The sequence below is a fragment of the Sinocyclocheilus grahami genome, unplaced genomic scaffold (assembly GCF_001515645.1).
Source record: "Sinocyclocheilus grahami isolate Dianchi unplaced genomic scaffold, SAMN03320097.WGS_v1.1 scaffold346.1, whole genome shotgun sequence".
Classification (NCBI taxonomy): domain Eukaryota; kingdom Metazoa; phylum Chordata; class Actinopteri; order Cypriniformes; family Cyprinidae; genus Sinocyclocheilus; species Sinocyclocheilus grahami.
This window is the reverse complement of record NW_015505525.1, coordinates 1710514-1725521: the sequence shown is the minus strand read 5'-3', so window position 1 is coordinate 1725521 and position 15008 is coordinate 1710514. Positions and strand designations below refer to the sequence as shown.

The following is a 15008-nucleotide window of genomic DNA, read 5'->3' as shown; positions in this document are numbered from 1 at the left end:
AGTCCTGTACTTCACCTGCTGATGTTGGGCTCCTCCTGTAGTTTTTGTATGGCATCTGCATGCAGGCTTGTGTTTGGGCCAGTGTTTCACCTGACACTCTCTACAAAGAAAGTCCAGACAAATAGATTTATAAATGATAATATAATCCTGAACAAATAATGGCAAAGCCAAAATTTAAGGGGCAATTATTGTACAGTATATTACCCTTCTCTTCATCTACCTTATAAATTAAGGAATTAGTATAGTAAAGTAATTTATTACTCAGTTAAAGTGGCCAATTCTGAAATACTGAATAATTTTGTCATAAAACAAACACGTGTTGTTATACCTGTTGCAATACCACTCTCCCTGACAGCGGGAGCAGCGTTTTGCACCTGTTCTTCCACAGGCTCCACACTTGGGTTTGTCTGGGATTAAATGCTCCATCACATCCAGATTATATGTTTGAGCCAACCTGATCAGAAAGGCGCAAATAAACAATTATACAGTATATACGCATACTGTTAGACTAACATTTTATAACTGCATCTCCTCATTCCTTACGAAGGACATTTCCAGATAGACATCAAACCTCACCTGCTAGCTTGTTCTCTTAATTCACTTTCAGAGGGGTTGAAAACCTGTGTCACTTGGTATTTAGCAATGGCTTTCCACTTGTTGCTGTTCTTCGTTACAATATTATTCCATATCTCTGGTAACTAAACAAACAAGAATTTTGTTGTTGTTGTTCCAAAATTTTAGGTTGGTAAGATTTAAAATATTTTGAAAGTATTTTATGCTCATCAAGGCTTCATTTATTTGATCAAAAATAGAGTAAAACACTAATATTCTGAAATATTATTAGAATTTAAAATAACTGTGTTCTATTTTAATATCAATTTTAATATATATTAAAATGTACTTAATTCTTGTGATAGCAAAGCTGAATATTATTCTTCAGAAATCATCTTGATATGCTGATTTGCTGCTCAAAACATTTTTTTATTATTATCAATGTTGAAAACAGTTTTGCTGTGTACTATGAAAAAAAGGAACACTTTTAGGATTCTTTGATTAGAAAAAAAACCTCAGCATTTATTTAAAATAAAAATCTTTTGTAATGTATTTACTGTCACTTTTGATCAGTGTAATGCATCATTGCTGCATAGAAGTATCAATTTATTTATTTTTAAATCTTACTGACCGCAAACTTGGTTGTGTACTGTATGTGTATGCTGGAATACCTGCTCCAAGATGAGATCTTTTTTAGGGGCTGCTGGATCTGTGACAGCAAGTTGACTGAGAAAGTGCTTGAGATCAAGTAGATTTGGTAACTGATCTATCACAACCTCTGTCAAAAACCCACAACGGTGGATAGAAAGAATTATAATGATATGATATACATGACAGACATACTTTATAAATAGACAATATATATACATATATATATATATATAAGACGAGAATAATACAATCATGTAGCATGTTATAAAGCTGATTAAAAGCCTTAATTGTTTTGTGTTTCATAAAAATATAGAGTTCTGACATGAAACTCTAGATGGCGCAGTCCGATAGGTCTAACTCAATCTGACCTAATGACATCATTATCACATAGCATAGCTGATTGGTTCTCTTCTGTATCGTTTGCCAATGAGCTCGCTGCTCAACGTTCAAATAATGACTAGTGCTTGCCATAGCAGTTGCAGCTTGCTTCAGAAACCCTCCACCTTCCCCAGCTCCACCTGTATAGATCTGCTACGAGGTGATTAATGTATGCTATATGGGGGTTATTTCATGTATGTTATATTTGCAGCAGCAATATTTATTACATGCTCACAGCAGCATGTTGTGGATGTACTGCCAGTTGCAAATCTCAGTACTTGCTCTGCCGCAGCAGCATAGCAGATCTATTCCGCCAAGACCAAATACATTAACATTGTCATGTACACTACCATGCCAATCCCTCCGAGAGTTGTCATGACAGAAATATTATTAAGCTGGTATTGTTGAAATATGGAGGCATGTTTTTATATTCTAATTTACTATACTACAAGAGCCCCATACTGGCTCACCCAGCGATTTTTTTATTTTTTGCCCCTGTGCAAAATCTTACCTTTAAGAGCTGTGTTTTGTTAAAACTATTGAAATCATATTTTTTTTGGCAGTCTGGTTTGAGTAGCAGGTTCAGTAAAGCCATTCACACTTGGCCATCATTCATGTTTACTCAACTTTAGCTGATCTCCAGGCAGGACGGTTCTCCACTTCCCCTCTGTGTATTTTTCCAGTGTTCTTCCTACACGGGAGAAAAAGACTATGTAGTCAAAAATGTTACAGACCAATCCAAACTTAGCAACAATTGCTGTCTGCCATATTATCAATCAAGGCTTTGCTCTTTTCTAATGTAAGTCTATGGAGGTATTTGGATAGTTTGAAGCAGACGTTTATGGAAATTCTTAAAAATATGGTAATTCCAACCTGCAACTGTGATTATGATTTTTCTGAATTAAATTCTTTAACAGTTTATGAGCACTTTTCCTGATAAATGTGCTGCTCATTGAAATGTTTGATCCACTTCTATCTGACATTGTGTCCAGCTGTTCTGTAATTTGATTCTTATGTATTGTGATTGTGAAAGGTTCTTGAATGGAACAAAATACAAATAATAAAAATTATTATCAAAAATGATTAATAAAATTATTCAATATATATTCAATATATATGCTGTATGCTTGAAATACAGTACAACTTGGAGACTAACCTCCGTTCCAGGTGCAATTTTCCACGAGCTGTACCAGCACACAGGGCATATTATGAGTGCACAACATCCTTGAGAGCACACTCAAACCCAAACTACATTAAAAGGAGAAATGTCAGCATTCATTACTAGGCATATGGTTTAAAACTGTTTTTAAATATGTATTTTTTATTTATTCTATGTAAAATGTTTAAAAAAATTGTTCACCCAAAAATGCCATCAAAGATGTACAGTAGATGAGTTTCATCAGAACAGATTTGGAGAAATTCAGCATTACATCACTTGTTCACTAATGGGTCCTCTGCGGTGAATGGGTGCCGTTAGAATGAGAGTCCAAACAGCTGATAAAAACATCATAATATTCAACAGGTAATCCACACATCTCCAGTCCGGCATTTTAACTTTAAACCATCACTTCTGGCAAAAATACAAGTCCATAATCCATATTAACACTTCCTCCAGTAAAAAAAAAACCCACGTATATTTGGACTGTTTTCACTTGTAAACGGAGCTTGATCTGTGCACATTTCTCTTCTGATTCAGATTGGACAACTTTTTCACTGCTGAAAGCAATATTATAGATAGAGAACTTGTATTTTAGCTGAAACGGTTTGAAGTTAAAAATGTCTTGTTGGATTTGTCTTAGGGATATGCCGGTATCAAATTTTCATGTTGCGATTAATTGCTAATGCTTTTATCATGGTATATGGTATTATCACAATATTGAAATTTTGTTTTAAAAAAAAGTGCTTTCATAACAGTATAACAGGTTTAATATCTTATTTCTTATAACAAAAATAACTGAACATTTAAATGCAATAAAGCAATACAGAAAAATTTATAAAGTTAAACGGTTTTACACAGATTAAAGTGCAAAAGAACTATAAAGACCAATAGGTATCACTTTACAATAAGACCTCATTAGTTAACCTTAGTTAATGCATTAACATTCACAATGAGCAATAGCTACATTTGCTACAGAAGTTATTCATCTTTGTTTAAAAAACTACAAGTCTTAGTTCATGTTTGCTCATTAAATAACACAGTTGCAACTTTTGATTGCCGCTGCTTTGTTTACAGGGTTTCCGGGGTAACGGCTGCATTTCTGCAGTTTAGCACCATCTGCTGTCAGGGAGTGAAAGTGCACTTACATGTTCCGCCATGTGCTTCTCGTCCGCGCTTGTTTACATCCGAGTGCGCATGCTCTTTCACTCAGCATACAGCGGTGTTGTGCATTTTGACCAGTTGACTGGAAAAGTATTCTTAAAATGCATTCAAAATTCTGAATAATTTGTAATATATAATTAATCACGGTATTTAGAAGTGCCCACGATAACAATATCGTGCATATTCATTACCGTGGTATATCGCATTACCGAATACCGGCACATGTCTAATTTGTTTATTACAAATATGCAGCTTTTCACTTCACAAGACGTTAATAGACTACAGTCATGTGAATTACTTGTGGATTATTTGGACTCTCACTCTGTCGGCGGCACCCATTCACTGCAGGGGATCCAGTGGTGAGCACTTTATCCAAATCTGTTCTAAAGAAGCAGCAAACTCATCTATATGTTGTATGGAGAAAATATTCAGCTGATTTTTTTATTTTTTATTTTTTGGGGGGTGAGCTATTCACTTAATATTGTCTCTTTAAATACCCAGTAGTTTAGTTACCTCTCAATGTGATCAGTGATGTAGCACAGTACTGACAGAGCCTTGATAGCGATTTCAAACTCTAACATGTCACTTTGTCTTTGCAGATCCTGCAACAAACAGTGTACAAGTTCTGGTAAATGTAATGTAAATTATGCTCATGAGAATGAGTTAGAATGATATTTGCTGTAGTGTTCTTCACCTGTACAGATGCCGTGTCTGACATCTGTGCGTGTGTAATTCGGGCCCCAGTTGGGATCTCTCCAGAGACAGCGCGTCCTGCCAGTAATGTGAGTTTGCGATGACGGTAATCCACTAAATCAAGTACACTATCACCAGCAGCCCCACTGGACTCCTGCATGTGCAACACACCAACATTTTAGATATTCTAAATTCTATCATACTAGAATGTGGTCTTAGTTTTTGGGTCATCTACGTTTGTTGCAAATATTTGTTTTAAATCACACTTTCAGATATATAAAACATGTTTATTAGTATTATTAGATGTGCTTACCTTGTGGTACATAATTGTCTCCAGCAGGTTTATAATGGTAGCTTCATGATGAATCTGAAATTAGGAGAAAATGCAATGACCCAAAGAGAAAATGTATTTAAATCATAGCCTGGTAACTTGAAGCTGAGGCCACTTACCACCATGTAGAGTAGAAATGTGCTCTTTGGATTAAAGTCCTGGAGTTTGCAAATTATGGGAAACACTTTATGTTTTCAGACTTCTGTAAGTATCATTGCATGTACCAGTGTGAGTATCTGGAAGAAGTCCAACAACAGCAGCTGTCATTCATTGAAATGATTTCATCTCTGTAAGCCTTTTCACAACATGGGAGTAAGATGTGCCAGAGGGAAAGCTGATCTATGATCAAGTAATACACTACTATTCAAAACATTTGGGGTTGGTAAAACTTTTTAATATTTTTGAAGTCTCTTGCCTATAAGGGTGTTTTTATTTGATCAAAGTGTTCAGTCTGAAACGGGAGGCTTATTGGAGCCACAGAGTGAACACTTTAACTCCAAATGGTTTAAAAGTGGATTTTGATCTAAGCTGTTTTTTTGTAAATGATGTGTCCCAAGTTGATGTGTATTGGGTTGAGATTTATATAAATGTAACACGAGTATCTATGTGTTTTGACAAAGTGTGTTGAAAGCTTCTGCTAAATGACTAAATATACATGTAAATATTTATAGTGGCTGTATAAGGATTTTGTGCTCAATATTTGTTGTTTAGTGAGACCTGATGGTTACCTGTGAATAATTGTCTATTTATATCTCTCCTTACCATACAAGAAATGATACCTTGACAAAGGCGTTTTGCCAAAACGTTGGTAAAATAAAGAATTATCTGCAAGTGAGTGTCTTCTGACCTGCACCTCATATGGTGTGCGTATGCTTGTTTATTTTGCAAAAGAACAATATTTAAAATCTTTCGCAACATTAGAAACGTCTATACTGACTTGCAGAATTAAAAATCATAATTTCATTACCTTTCCAAGAGAAACAAAGAGGTCTTTTATGAATTCCTCCTGATTGGCACTGGCATTCAGATTAGCTTGCATATTCAGCTTCTCAATGTATTCATGTTGACGAAACCACCTTTAGAAGAAGAAGAAAAAAAGCATACACGGAATGGCATCGGTAAACTTTAGATTAAACCTGTTTATCTTAGTTTACAGGTGTAGTGCCGAAATCTGCACCCTGCCAAATTATGCACCCCCTAGTATTGGTAGGTTTAGGAGTAGGTGTGGGGGAGGGGTTAGGATTAGGGGTGGGGTTGGGATTAGGCAATCAGGTAGCGACTTCAATGAGGGGGTGCATAATCTGGCAGGGGTGCAGAATTCGGCACAACACCTGTCCTTTTTTAGATATGCCCGTACCTTGGGCTTCCGATATTGCGCAATGACATCTTCTCCAAACTTTGAATATAACCTACGGCTTCTCCCTGCAGAAGTACTGAATCCATCGCTTTTGAAAGCCCTCTACTGTATAATGTAAATGTTTTATGTTTTCGTCATAGACATAACAGCGCGGATAACGACTTCCGTTTCGTCACTATTACAGGTACACATTGAGTGCGGAAGTGACGAGTTCTAATCCAACTCAACCACTGACTGGTTATGGACCACTGATCTATAATTAAAAAAAGAGAAGTAAATCCTCTAAAAAAAATTTATGTACATTTATAACACTAATCTTTGTATTATATCACCTTTGCATCAAATTACAAAAAAAACAAAACAGTTAACACTAATGCAAGGGTGTTTCTAATGCAGCGTCTATGGGAGGGATGGTAAATTTGACATCGTTCTCTCTTCTGACTGCCGTTATCTCACATTTTGTCTTTAATTTACTACAAGGTTGTTAGAACACTCACATGCAGAATAATGGCATAAAGGCAGTATTCTATAAAACAACACACATATGCACAAAACTTTTCTTTCTATGCACTCTTTTATTCTAAATTCTAGTACATGTAGTACTTCACATAAACCAGACGTTTATGAACAAAACATAAATGAGTTCCAGGTGAATTACTCTCCTTGTCTCTTCTCCTGAAACTAAAACGTCTTTCACATCAATAGTCAATAGCCCACTTATGTTAGCATGTATGATTATATTATGAAGACCATGAAGGATCCATGAATGTAACCACACCCATGTCCTTCACCTCAAACCATCAACACACACTCAAGGAAAACGAACCACAAAACCATCTACACAAAGATCAACACAATCTCATAGCAGCTTGTAACTATTTTACAGTTTGGTGGCTAATTTGTTTGGAATTAATTCATATGATCTTATTTGAACCTTTTCATACAATATGCTTACATACCAGCGATGGTTAAGTTTAGGGGTGGACCTTCATACTTTTTTTCCCCCAAAATTTTGTACCATTTCATCATGTGATTTCGTACAAATTCATACAAAATCAGCACCTTATGTTTTCCTGTGAGATTAGGTTGCAAATACCATGCCAGACAAAACTAGCCAGTGCTTTTTTTCACACTCATACACTCTCAAAATTACTTGCACACCAATCCCATCTAGACTAAATTGCTCGCACACACACACACACACACACACACACACACACACACACTTCTCCAAATATTCCTACAATTAGCTCTTTAAGGCAGCTCCAGACTGGAGACTATAGAGGCCCCCCAGTCTGGAGGGATGTATGCACTCTGCCCTGCTCAAAGACCCCTTTGTGGGACTTGTATTTATAAAGCCAGCCTGCACCCACACACACACACACACACACACACACACACACTTCTCCAAATATTCCTACAATTAGCTCTTTAAGGCAGCTCCAGACTGGAGACTATAGAGGCCCCCCAGTCTGGAGGGATGTATGCACTCTGCCCTGCTCAAAGACCCCTTTGTGGGACTTGTATTTATAAAGCCAGCCTGCACCTCCAACACCTTCGCTGAGTCCCTTCTACACCTCCATCATGAGAACCATATGCAGTGCTGCTTTCCTTCTGGTCTGTTTTATTTGGGCCACTAATGCTCAGGCTCAGAACAGCAGTAACCAGGGGAACGGCATCAACCACATCGAAAGCACCCAAAACAGTCGACAGCAGCAGCCGCAGAAAGGAAGCATCTGGGATGAGCCCATTCGTTTCAACACCAAAGCAAAAGATAGCTGCTCCATGGTGGTCTCCGGCCAGACCAACTTCACCAGGCTGCGTGTCTCCTGCAAGAGCAAGGGCAAGTCGTACTGGTGCGACTTCCTGGGCAAACCTAACCTATGCAGAGTATATAGCAACAACCCTCGGCATTATTTTACACAGATCATGTGGAACATGAGGAAGCTTCACAACGCATGCCAGGGACCACGGGTCTACAAACCGCAGATGTGCCGCTCTGCTTCAGATGAGGTCCAGATGGTGTTCCATGCCTCTTGGCCCAAAATCTCCATCCCAAAACCTACCCAGGCTTCCCCAAACCAGCAAAAGCAACAGCAGCAGATCAAGTCCAGCATTACCCCTACCAAACCTCCAAGCTCAAAGCAGCAGCCTAAACCTCAGCAACCAGCCAAACCAGCCTCCAAACCAGTCAAGCCTGGCATTACCAAGAGTGTTCCACCACGTAAACCTGTAAAGACCATCACAGCAAGACCCACTGTGGCAGACGAGAGTCAAGCAACCAAGATGGCAGATGAATACTGCTGGAAGAGTCTCAAGGGCATCTGCGCATACTTCATAAGCTGGTTCCAAAATTAATTAATCACCACCTCTGGTAAGCACATCATTTTATAGTAAATAACTAGTCAGTGTTTGTAGAATTGTTTGTGGAAACTAACTCGTGTAAGAAAGATCTACTAACTATATCTGACTGTAGTGTAAATAAACTAGCTTGAAGGAACTATATCCCTCTGATGTACAAACTGCAGGTATTTTACTTAAAACCGACTCCTGGCTGTAATTGTTAGCTTGAGGACTAGTACAAGACTAGTAGTGTGTATTCAGCACATGAAAGACTACAATTCAGATGCTTTTTAGTATGAAAAGTTGTGATATATGCAGTGGAAAGTAAACAGAAAGCTAACTTAATGAATCATCAACCACTGCTTTACACCCACACCCAGCACCTGCCAAATTTCAACAGGATATTTATGTTACACCTCCGCATTTTTCCAAAATAGCTAAAATAAAATTGGTTATAGAAGTGTATTATTTCTATCCATTGTTGCTCATATTTTAATCTTTTCTCCTCTTTGTAGGTTAGTAGTGTCAGAAAATTTTGATTTGTCTGACCACCGGCCAAGTGTTTTCTCCAGAGACCGCGGCTTTGTGTGTGTGTGTGCATGCTGAAATGTGGTTATAACTGTACTTTTGTGATTTTGTGTGTTTTTCTAGTGTGAGTCAGTGTACATGCTAAGAGACAACATGAATTAAAGAAAGAAATTTGTAATATGTTGTTTAATAAAAAACATTTCATAATTCTGTGTGTCGTGTCTGAATAAAAATCATTTTTTAAACTTTTTTTGTGCTTGTATTCATATTAAAGTAGATAATGCAATTAAGTAGACATGCAGTGATGCACACAAGAACAATAATTGTGTTAGAACACATTTTTCACAATAATAGTCTCAAGAATTACATATAAATCCGAGTTTGAGCATTTAGAATACTCTTAATCTCATGTTCTACTTGCATGTTAATTTACAACTAAATTCTTTTCAGGAAAAAAAATAATTCTGAGCTGATATAGGTTGATTAGCAAAGATTCCAAGTAAATATTAATAAACAAAAATCATTAAAAATGATCATAATTCTCTAGAAGATGACAAAAATAGTGGGAGTGCAGTTCCAAACCCAACTAGTATGATTTTTGTTTCACTCGACATGTCAGAGCACATCAACACCACTAGGGGGCAATGATGCATGTCATTTAAAAAGACTCAGATTAACTGGCTACAAAACCCATATGAATTTAATGTTTTTTTAATGGAGGGCCAGTATAAGGCAGCAATTTTAAAAGCCCTCAAAATAGAATCGGACACTGGTAAAACATCTCCTATACTATAATTTAACATTAGCAACTTATATTTTGCTTGTAAAAATGTATATTTATATTTAGTCAGAATACACTGCTAATTTGAATGTCAGTCAATGGAGAAAGATACTTTTAATGCCAAATAACATAGTTAAAGGGAGAGTCTATGCAAAAAAGAAAATTCTGTCATTATGCTCACTCTTATTGTTCCAAAGCTGTGTGACTTTCTTTCTTCTGTGAAACACAAGAGAAGATATTTTGAAGAATGCTGGCCACTAAACATTTCGGTGCATTGACAAAAAATACACTGGAAGTCAATGGAGAACCAAAACTGTTTGGTTATCAACTTTCTATCTTCTTTTGTGTTCAGCTTGGTTCAACAGAAGAAAGATATGCACACATTTTGGAATGACATGAGTAAATTATGAGTAGACTATCCCTTTAAGTCATCTGCTAGCAGGGGCTAATGGGGCTGTGCTAATCAGCCAAACCTTAAACCCTAGAGCTACAAAAACAGACTGGAATTTCTAAATGTCACACTGCCATGATGATAGACAGCTTCTTTTTTATTATTATAGTATATTCCATAAGCTCTCAGCAAACATTTAACCAAAAGAAAGAAGAATGCATGTATATTACAAAGAGCTCAAATCCCTTAGATCCCAAATGTTATGATTTGAATATGTTGCACAGCTGGAAGCTGACACACCTGCCTAACACAAACACACCCTCCAGACACAACTCATGCTCTATGTCAGTGTTGCACAATATTTTCTGCCTTAAATTCCCCACAGCCTTTTCAGTGAGGCACAAGTGCCTCATTAATTCATTAACTATATTATACTATATCATTTAGCACCATCAAAATATTATTAGTCCAACCATATATTTTTTTAATAAAGCAAATTTGCAAAAACCTGGAATCTCATATCCGCTAACTCAGCCCAGACCCTTCCTGTAAAATTGGTCATAGTGGAATAATGGTCACCAAATCAATAAGCACCAAACCATTTTTGTGATGGAATTCCAAGATGAGCTCATGAGCTTCTCCACCAGACACATGCACAGTATCAATAAAAACCAATATTTTCAATATCAATTCAGTATGAATAAAAACCATCAGCATTCATTAATGCACATTTGGCTTTATCAATGCATGTGTGAGAGATCATATATAATGTATAATGAGAGATCATTATACATTACTGATAACTAACACTGATGTAGCTATAACTACAAAGAAAATATTGCTTGGTTGTAAAATTTCTCTTCATCTCTTGATCCCTTGGTAAATAAGTAATGAAGATGCACAAGGAAATTGGACTTTCATGGATGACTCATTGTTCATGACTCAAACAAAATTCCAGTGTGCATATATACGTATATATATTTCAGTTAAATTATGATTTATTTTATTTCAAATTTAGTTCATATTTAATAATGTAAAAACATTAATGCATATACAAATACATTTTTAAACCCTCTCAGTCCGGCTTTCTGTCTCTCCGCACCCCATTTCTAACCCCCTCCCCTTCAAAAGTGACCTAAATTAATTAAACTCCAGGTAACGTTCCATAAGTTACTAACACTTCATGATTTTTATTGCACTACTGTTGTTGTACTATTACTTATTTTACACTGTGTGTGTGCAAATGAAATATGAACAAAATAATCAATAAAGCACATTAAACTGATATTAAGAGAGACGGGGTAGAGTGGCGGGTTAAGCTATAGAATTAGGTCATAAAGACACAATCACATGGGACCCCTCACCCCTATCACATGAGTGCCCACTCACAATGACCCTTTAACATATATTTTTACATACCAGGACATATTACACAAGCATAATGGTGTTAAGTATATGCAGCCATAGAGCATGCTTAACCATGACTCATACATGGAATTCAGGAACAGGTTGTGGTCTTGTGAGGCCCCAGGGGACCAGCTGTTTGGAAGAAATAAAAAATAAAAAAATAAATACCATAAACACAATACCATACATACTTTGGAAAGAATGAGAAACTTTTGCTGCCCCCTCTTACTTCTTGCTACTACCTGTCTCCTCATCTGCCAAAAATCTCAAATTAATTATTACTACAATTGTGAACTGCAATTGTTGTATTTACAGGCAATGATCATTTACTGTATTTTATTATTGTAGTTCATATAATTGTAAATTATTGGCAAACATCCAAATGCAATATGTTTGTATCCGTTTTACAGTTGCAGAACCTTGCTCTCAATTTAGGGGTTCTGGGCCCATAATCCATTTTTTTTTATGAAATGTAGTGTTTTTGAGCATGAACCAGCACCTACTTTAATATTTTAATAACCCTTATGTTGTGTTCTGGCAAATTTGATCCAGAGAGGATTGTCATTATGTTATATTAACAACAAATATTGGATTCGATCTTGGCTTCTTTCAACATTATGGTGAACATTGCCAACATTATCCACAAAAAATGCTTTTTATTTCACTCAAAATCTGAGGTGCATAAACTCAGACCAATGAAGCCTATGATCAATCAGTTCCAAAAAGAAATACAAAACCTGTGGTACTTAAACTCAAGGGATAAAAAGCCTCAGACCCAAGGACATGGCAGCTATGCAATTCCTATCTTTTAGTTAAGTCCCCTCTAAAAAGTAACATTTTTAAATGTAGCCAAATGAACACATGCAAATATATGAATGACGTAAGCAATGGATTCCTGCATGTGTGCAAGAGCTCATTAAAGGGCTTTTCTCGTGTGAAAGAATCTGATTGTCCTGTAGTAAGTGGGTGTGTCACTTGACATAAATACCAGGAGTGAGTTCATTTTGACGTTAACTAGTCAGGGAATCTCATCAAACATCTGTCCTCGCAACTCTTATTGGTAAGATCAATTAACTTTTTGCTGAAAATTAAAGTCCTATATGAGATATATATTTTTTACCTTATAAAAAGATATGACCTATTTACTATAAGTACGTATATATACTAAAATGTAAGAAAGGACATAATATCGTAGGCTTATTTAATCTCATAATTAACATTTCTTAGATCGTTGCGTCTCTGAAGGAAATGTCTCTCCGTGGGACTCTCGCGCTCCTGCTGTTCCTCGCGTGTCTTTCACAGCTCATCTTCACTGCTGAAAGCATTAAGGGAGCGGGGAGGAAAGGAAGGAGGCAGGAGAACCGAGGTGATAATAACATTTCCGTACAAAAAGCAAAGTTCACAACCAAGGACAAGGCGCAGTGCTCGTGGGTGGCACGCGGAGAGGACAAGTACACCATGACTGTTACATGTAAGCCTGGAAACGGGGATGGATTCACCTGTAAATATACTGCCAAGCCCGCGACGTGCACCGAATATGGGTCTAATCCCGAGGGCTATTGGAAACAGATCGCCAGATCAGTTAAAAAGCAGAAGAAACTTTGCGCGGATCCGCGCGCAATGATCCGAGCGGGCATGTGTAAACGCGCGCCGCTGGATGCGCATTTCAAACTCTCCGAAACGTCCCAAGCGAAACCCCCCAAGACAGAGAAGACGCCGATAGCCACGAACACAACGCCTCCGGACACTAAGCGACAGTGCACGGAGCGCATTGACCACAGCGAGGTAGCTAAAGAGAAGTGCGGAGATTCCTGGGCAAGTCTCTGCGCGTTTCTCTTCACTGTAATCCAGAGCGGAGACTGCTAAACGTGCGCGCTTTACTCGACGTGTATGTGTGCGTTTGTGGGTACTGCTATAGGCTACTACTGATTTTAAAGTTGTAAAGCATCGCGTTTTTTATTGTAAACACAAAAATGCAGTTTTTGCCTTGACCATAGTGGCACTAAATTTATTCTTGACACATTTACAGTTTTTAATGATGACATTTAATCGGATAATAGTGATATGTCTATTTATATTATGTTGAATATTATGTTTTCATTTATTTATTAAAGGGGCATTTTGAGGGATGTAGGAAAAATACATAATTTAGATGTTTGGAGTTATTTTTATTTCGAAGTGAAAAGTTTAAATAGACCCCTAGGGTACGACGACCCCAGTGGCTTTTTGTTGCTACTTTTATGGTTATTAGGCTATAAATCAGTTGTTTTATATCTTTCAATGAATTTGATTTTAAAAAGGGGGAAGATATAGGCCCTTTAAATCATTTTTAATTTTGTGCTTTAACAGTTAAATTTGCAAATATGTACATGTGTTTCTCATAATAATACATTTAATGATGTTTCATCCTCACTATCACCTTCATCATCATGCATCTCGTTTTATTATCCAGATGCTGTTACACAGCAAATGTAGCCTATTTTCGTCAGTCTACTGTAAAATACAAGACTCACTGCATTGTAACTGTATTTATGACATGCAAAATAAATATTTTGAAGTATCTGTGTTGAAAGACGCCCCATTCTTGTGAAATGACCACACGATGTTTCATTTAATACAAGCTTGTTTTCTAAAATGCAGCTTTGAGGCAGAGATGATTAACAAAAAAAGCATTTTTTATTTGGATTTTCATTTGGGAATTTAAAAATTATATAATATAGTAAAAATCACACAAAAATATAATCAGCCTAAACAAGTGATAAACCTTATCCAAATTTTAACCACACGAAACGTCCTGTTCATGATAAGCTTTTGAGGATGTTGTGTTGTCAGATCCTAATATTCTAAAAACCCTCCCCTACGCACACACACACACACACACACACACACACATGAACTTTCATTGTCTGTGGAGCAGCGGAAGAGATAAGGTAACCACAGATTCCAAACAGGTCTCTCTCTCTCGTTCTCTGTCAGTGTGTGTGTGTGTGTGTTTACCAGGTATTGCCTATGTTATGGGGAGCAAATGAGCCAACAAGTATAGTAATACCATACATTTTAAACCTTGTGGGGACATTTTTGGATCCCCATGAGGAAACAGTCACACAGAATTAAATGTTTTTTTTTAATCTAAAAATACAGAAAGTTAGGTTTAGGGGTAGGGTTAAGGTAAAGGGATAGAAAATACAGTTTGCACAAAACCATTACGCCTAGTCCCAATAAAACATGGAAGTGTGTGTGTGTGTAAACGTGTGTGTGTGTGTGTGTGTGTTGACT

The 15008-nt window shown here is 36.9% G+C and overlaps 1 protein-coding gene and 2 pseudogenes across 1 annotated transcript; 2 read left to right on the top strand and 1 right to left on the bottom strand.

Annotated features, from left to right (window-relative positions):
- Positions 1-11: 11 nt before the first annotated feature.
- Positions 12-6368, bottom strand: LOC107548304 (zinc finger MYND domain-containing protein 10-like; annotated as a pseudogene).
- Positions 6369-7766: 1398 nt separating this feature from the next.
- Positions 7767-9207, top strand: LOC107548303 (fibroblast growth factor-binding protein 2-like; annotated as a pseudogene).
- A 3551-nt stretch (positions 9208-12758) lies between these two features.
- fgfbp1b (fibroblast growth factor binding protein 1b) lies at positions 12759-13769 on the top strand. Its single transcript, XM_016228952.1, has 2 exons — positions 12759-12792; positions 12960-13769. The coding sequence occupies exon 2, from the start codon at positions 12981-12983 to the stop codon at positions 13596-13598; it is 618 nt and encodes a 205-aa protein (XP_016084438.1). The 5' UTR covers positions 12759-12792; positions 12960-12980; the 3' UTR covers positions 13599-13769.
- The last annotated feature ends 1239 nt before the right edge of the window (positions 13770-15008 follow it).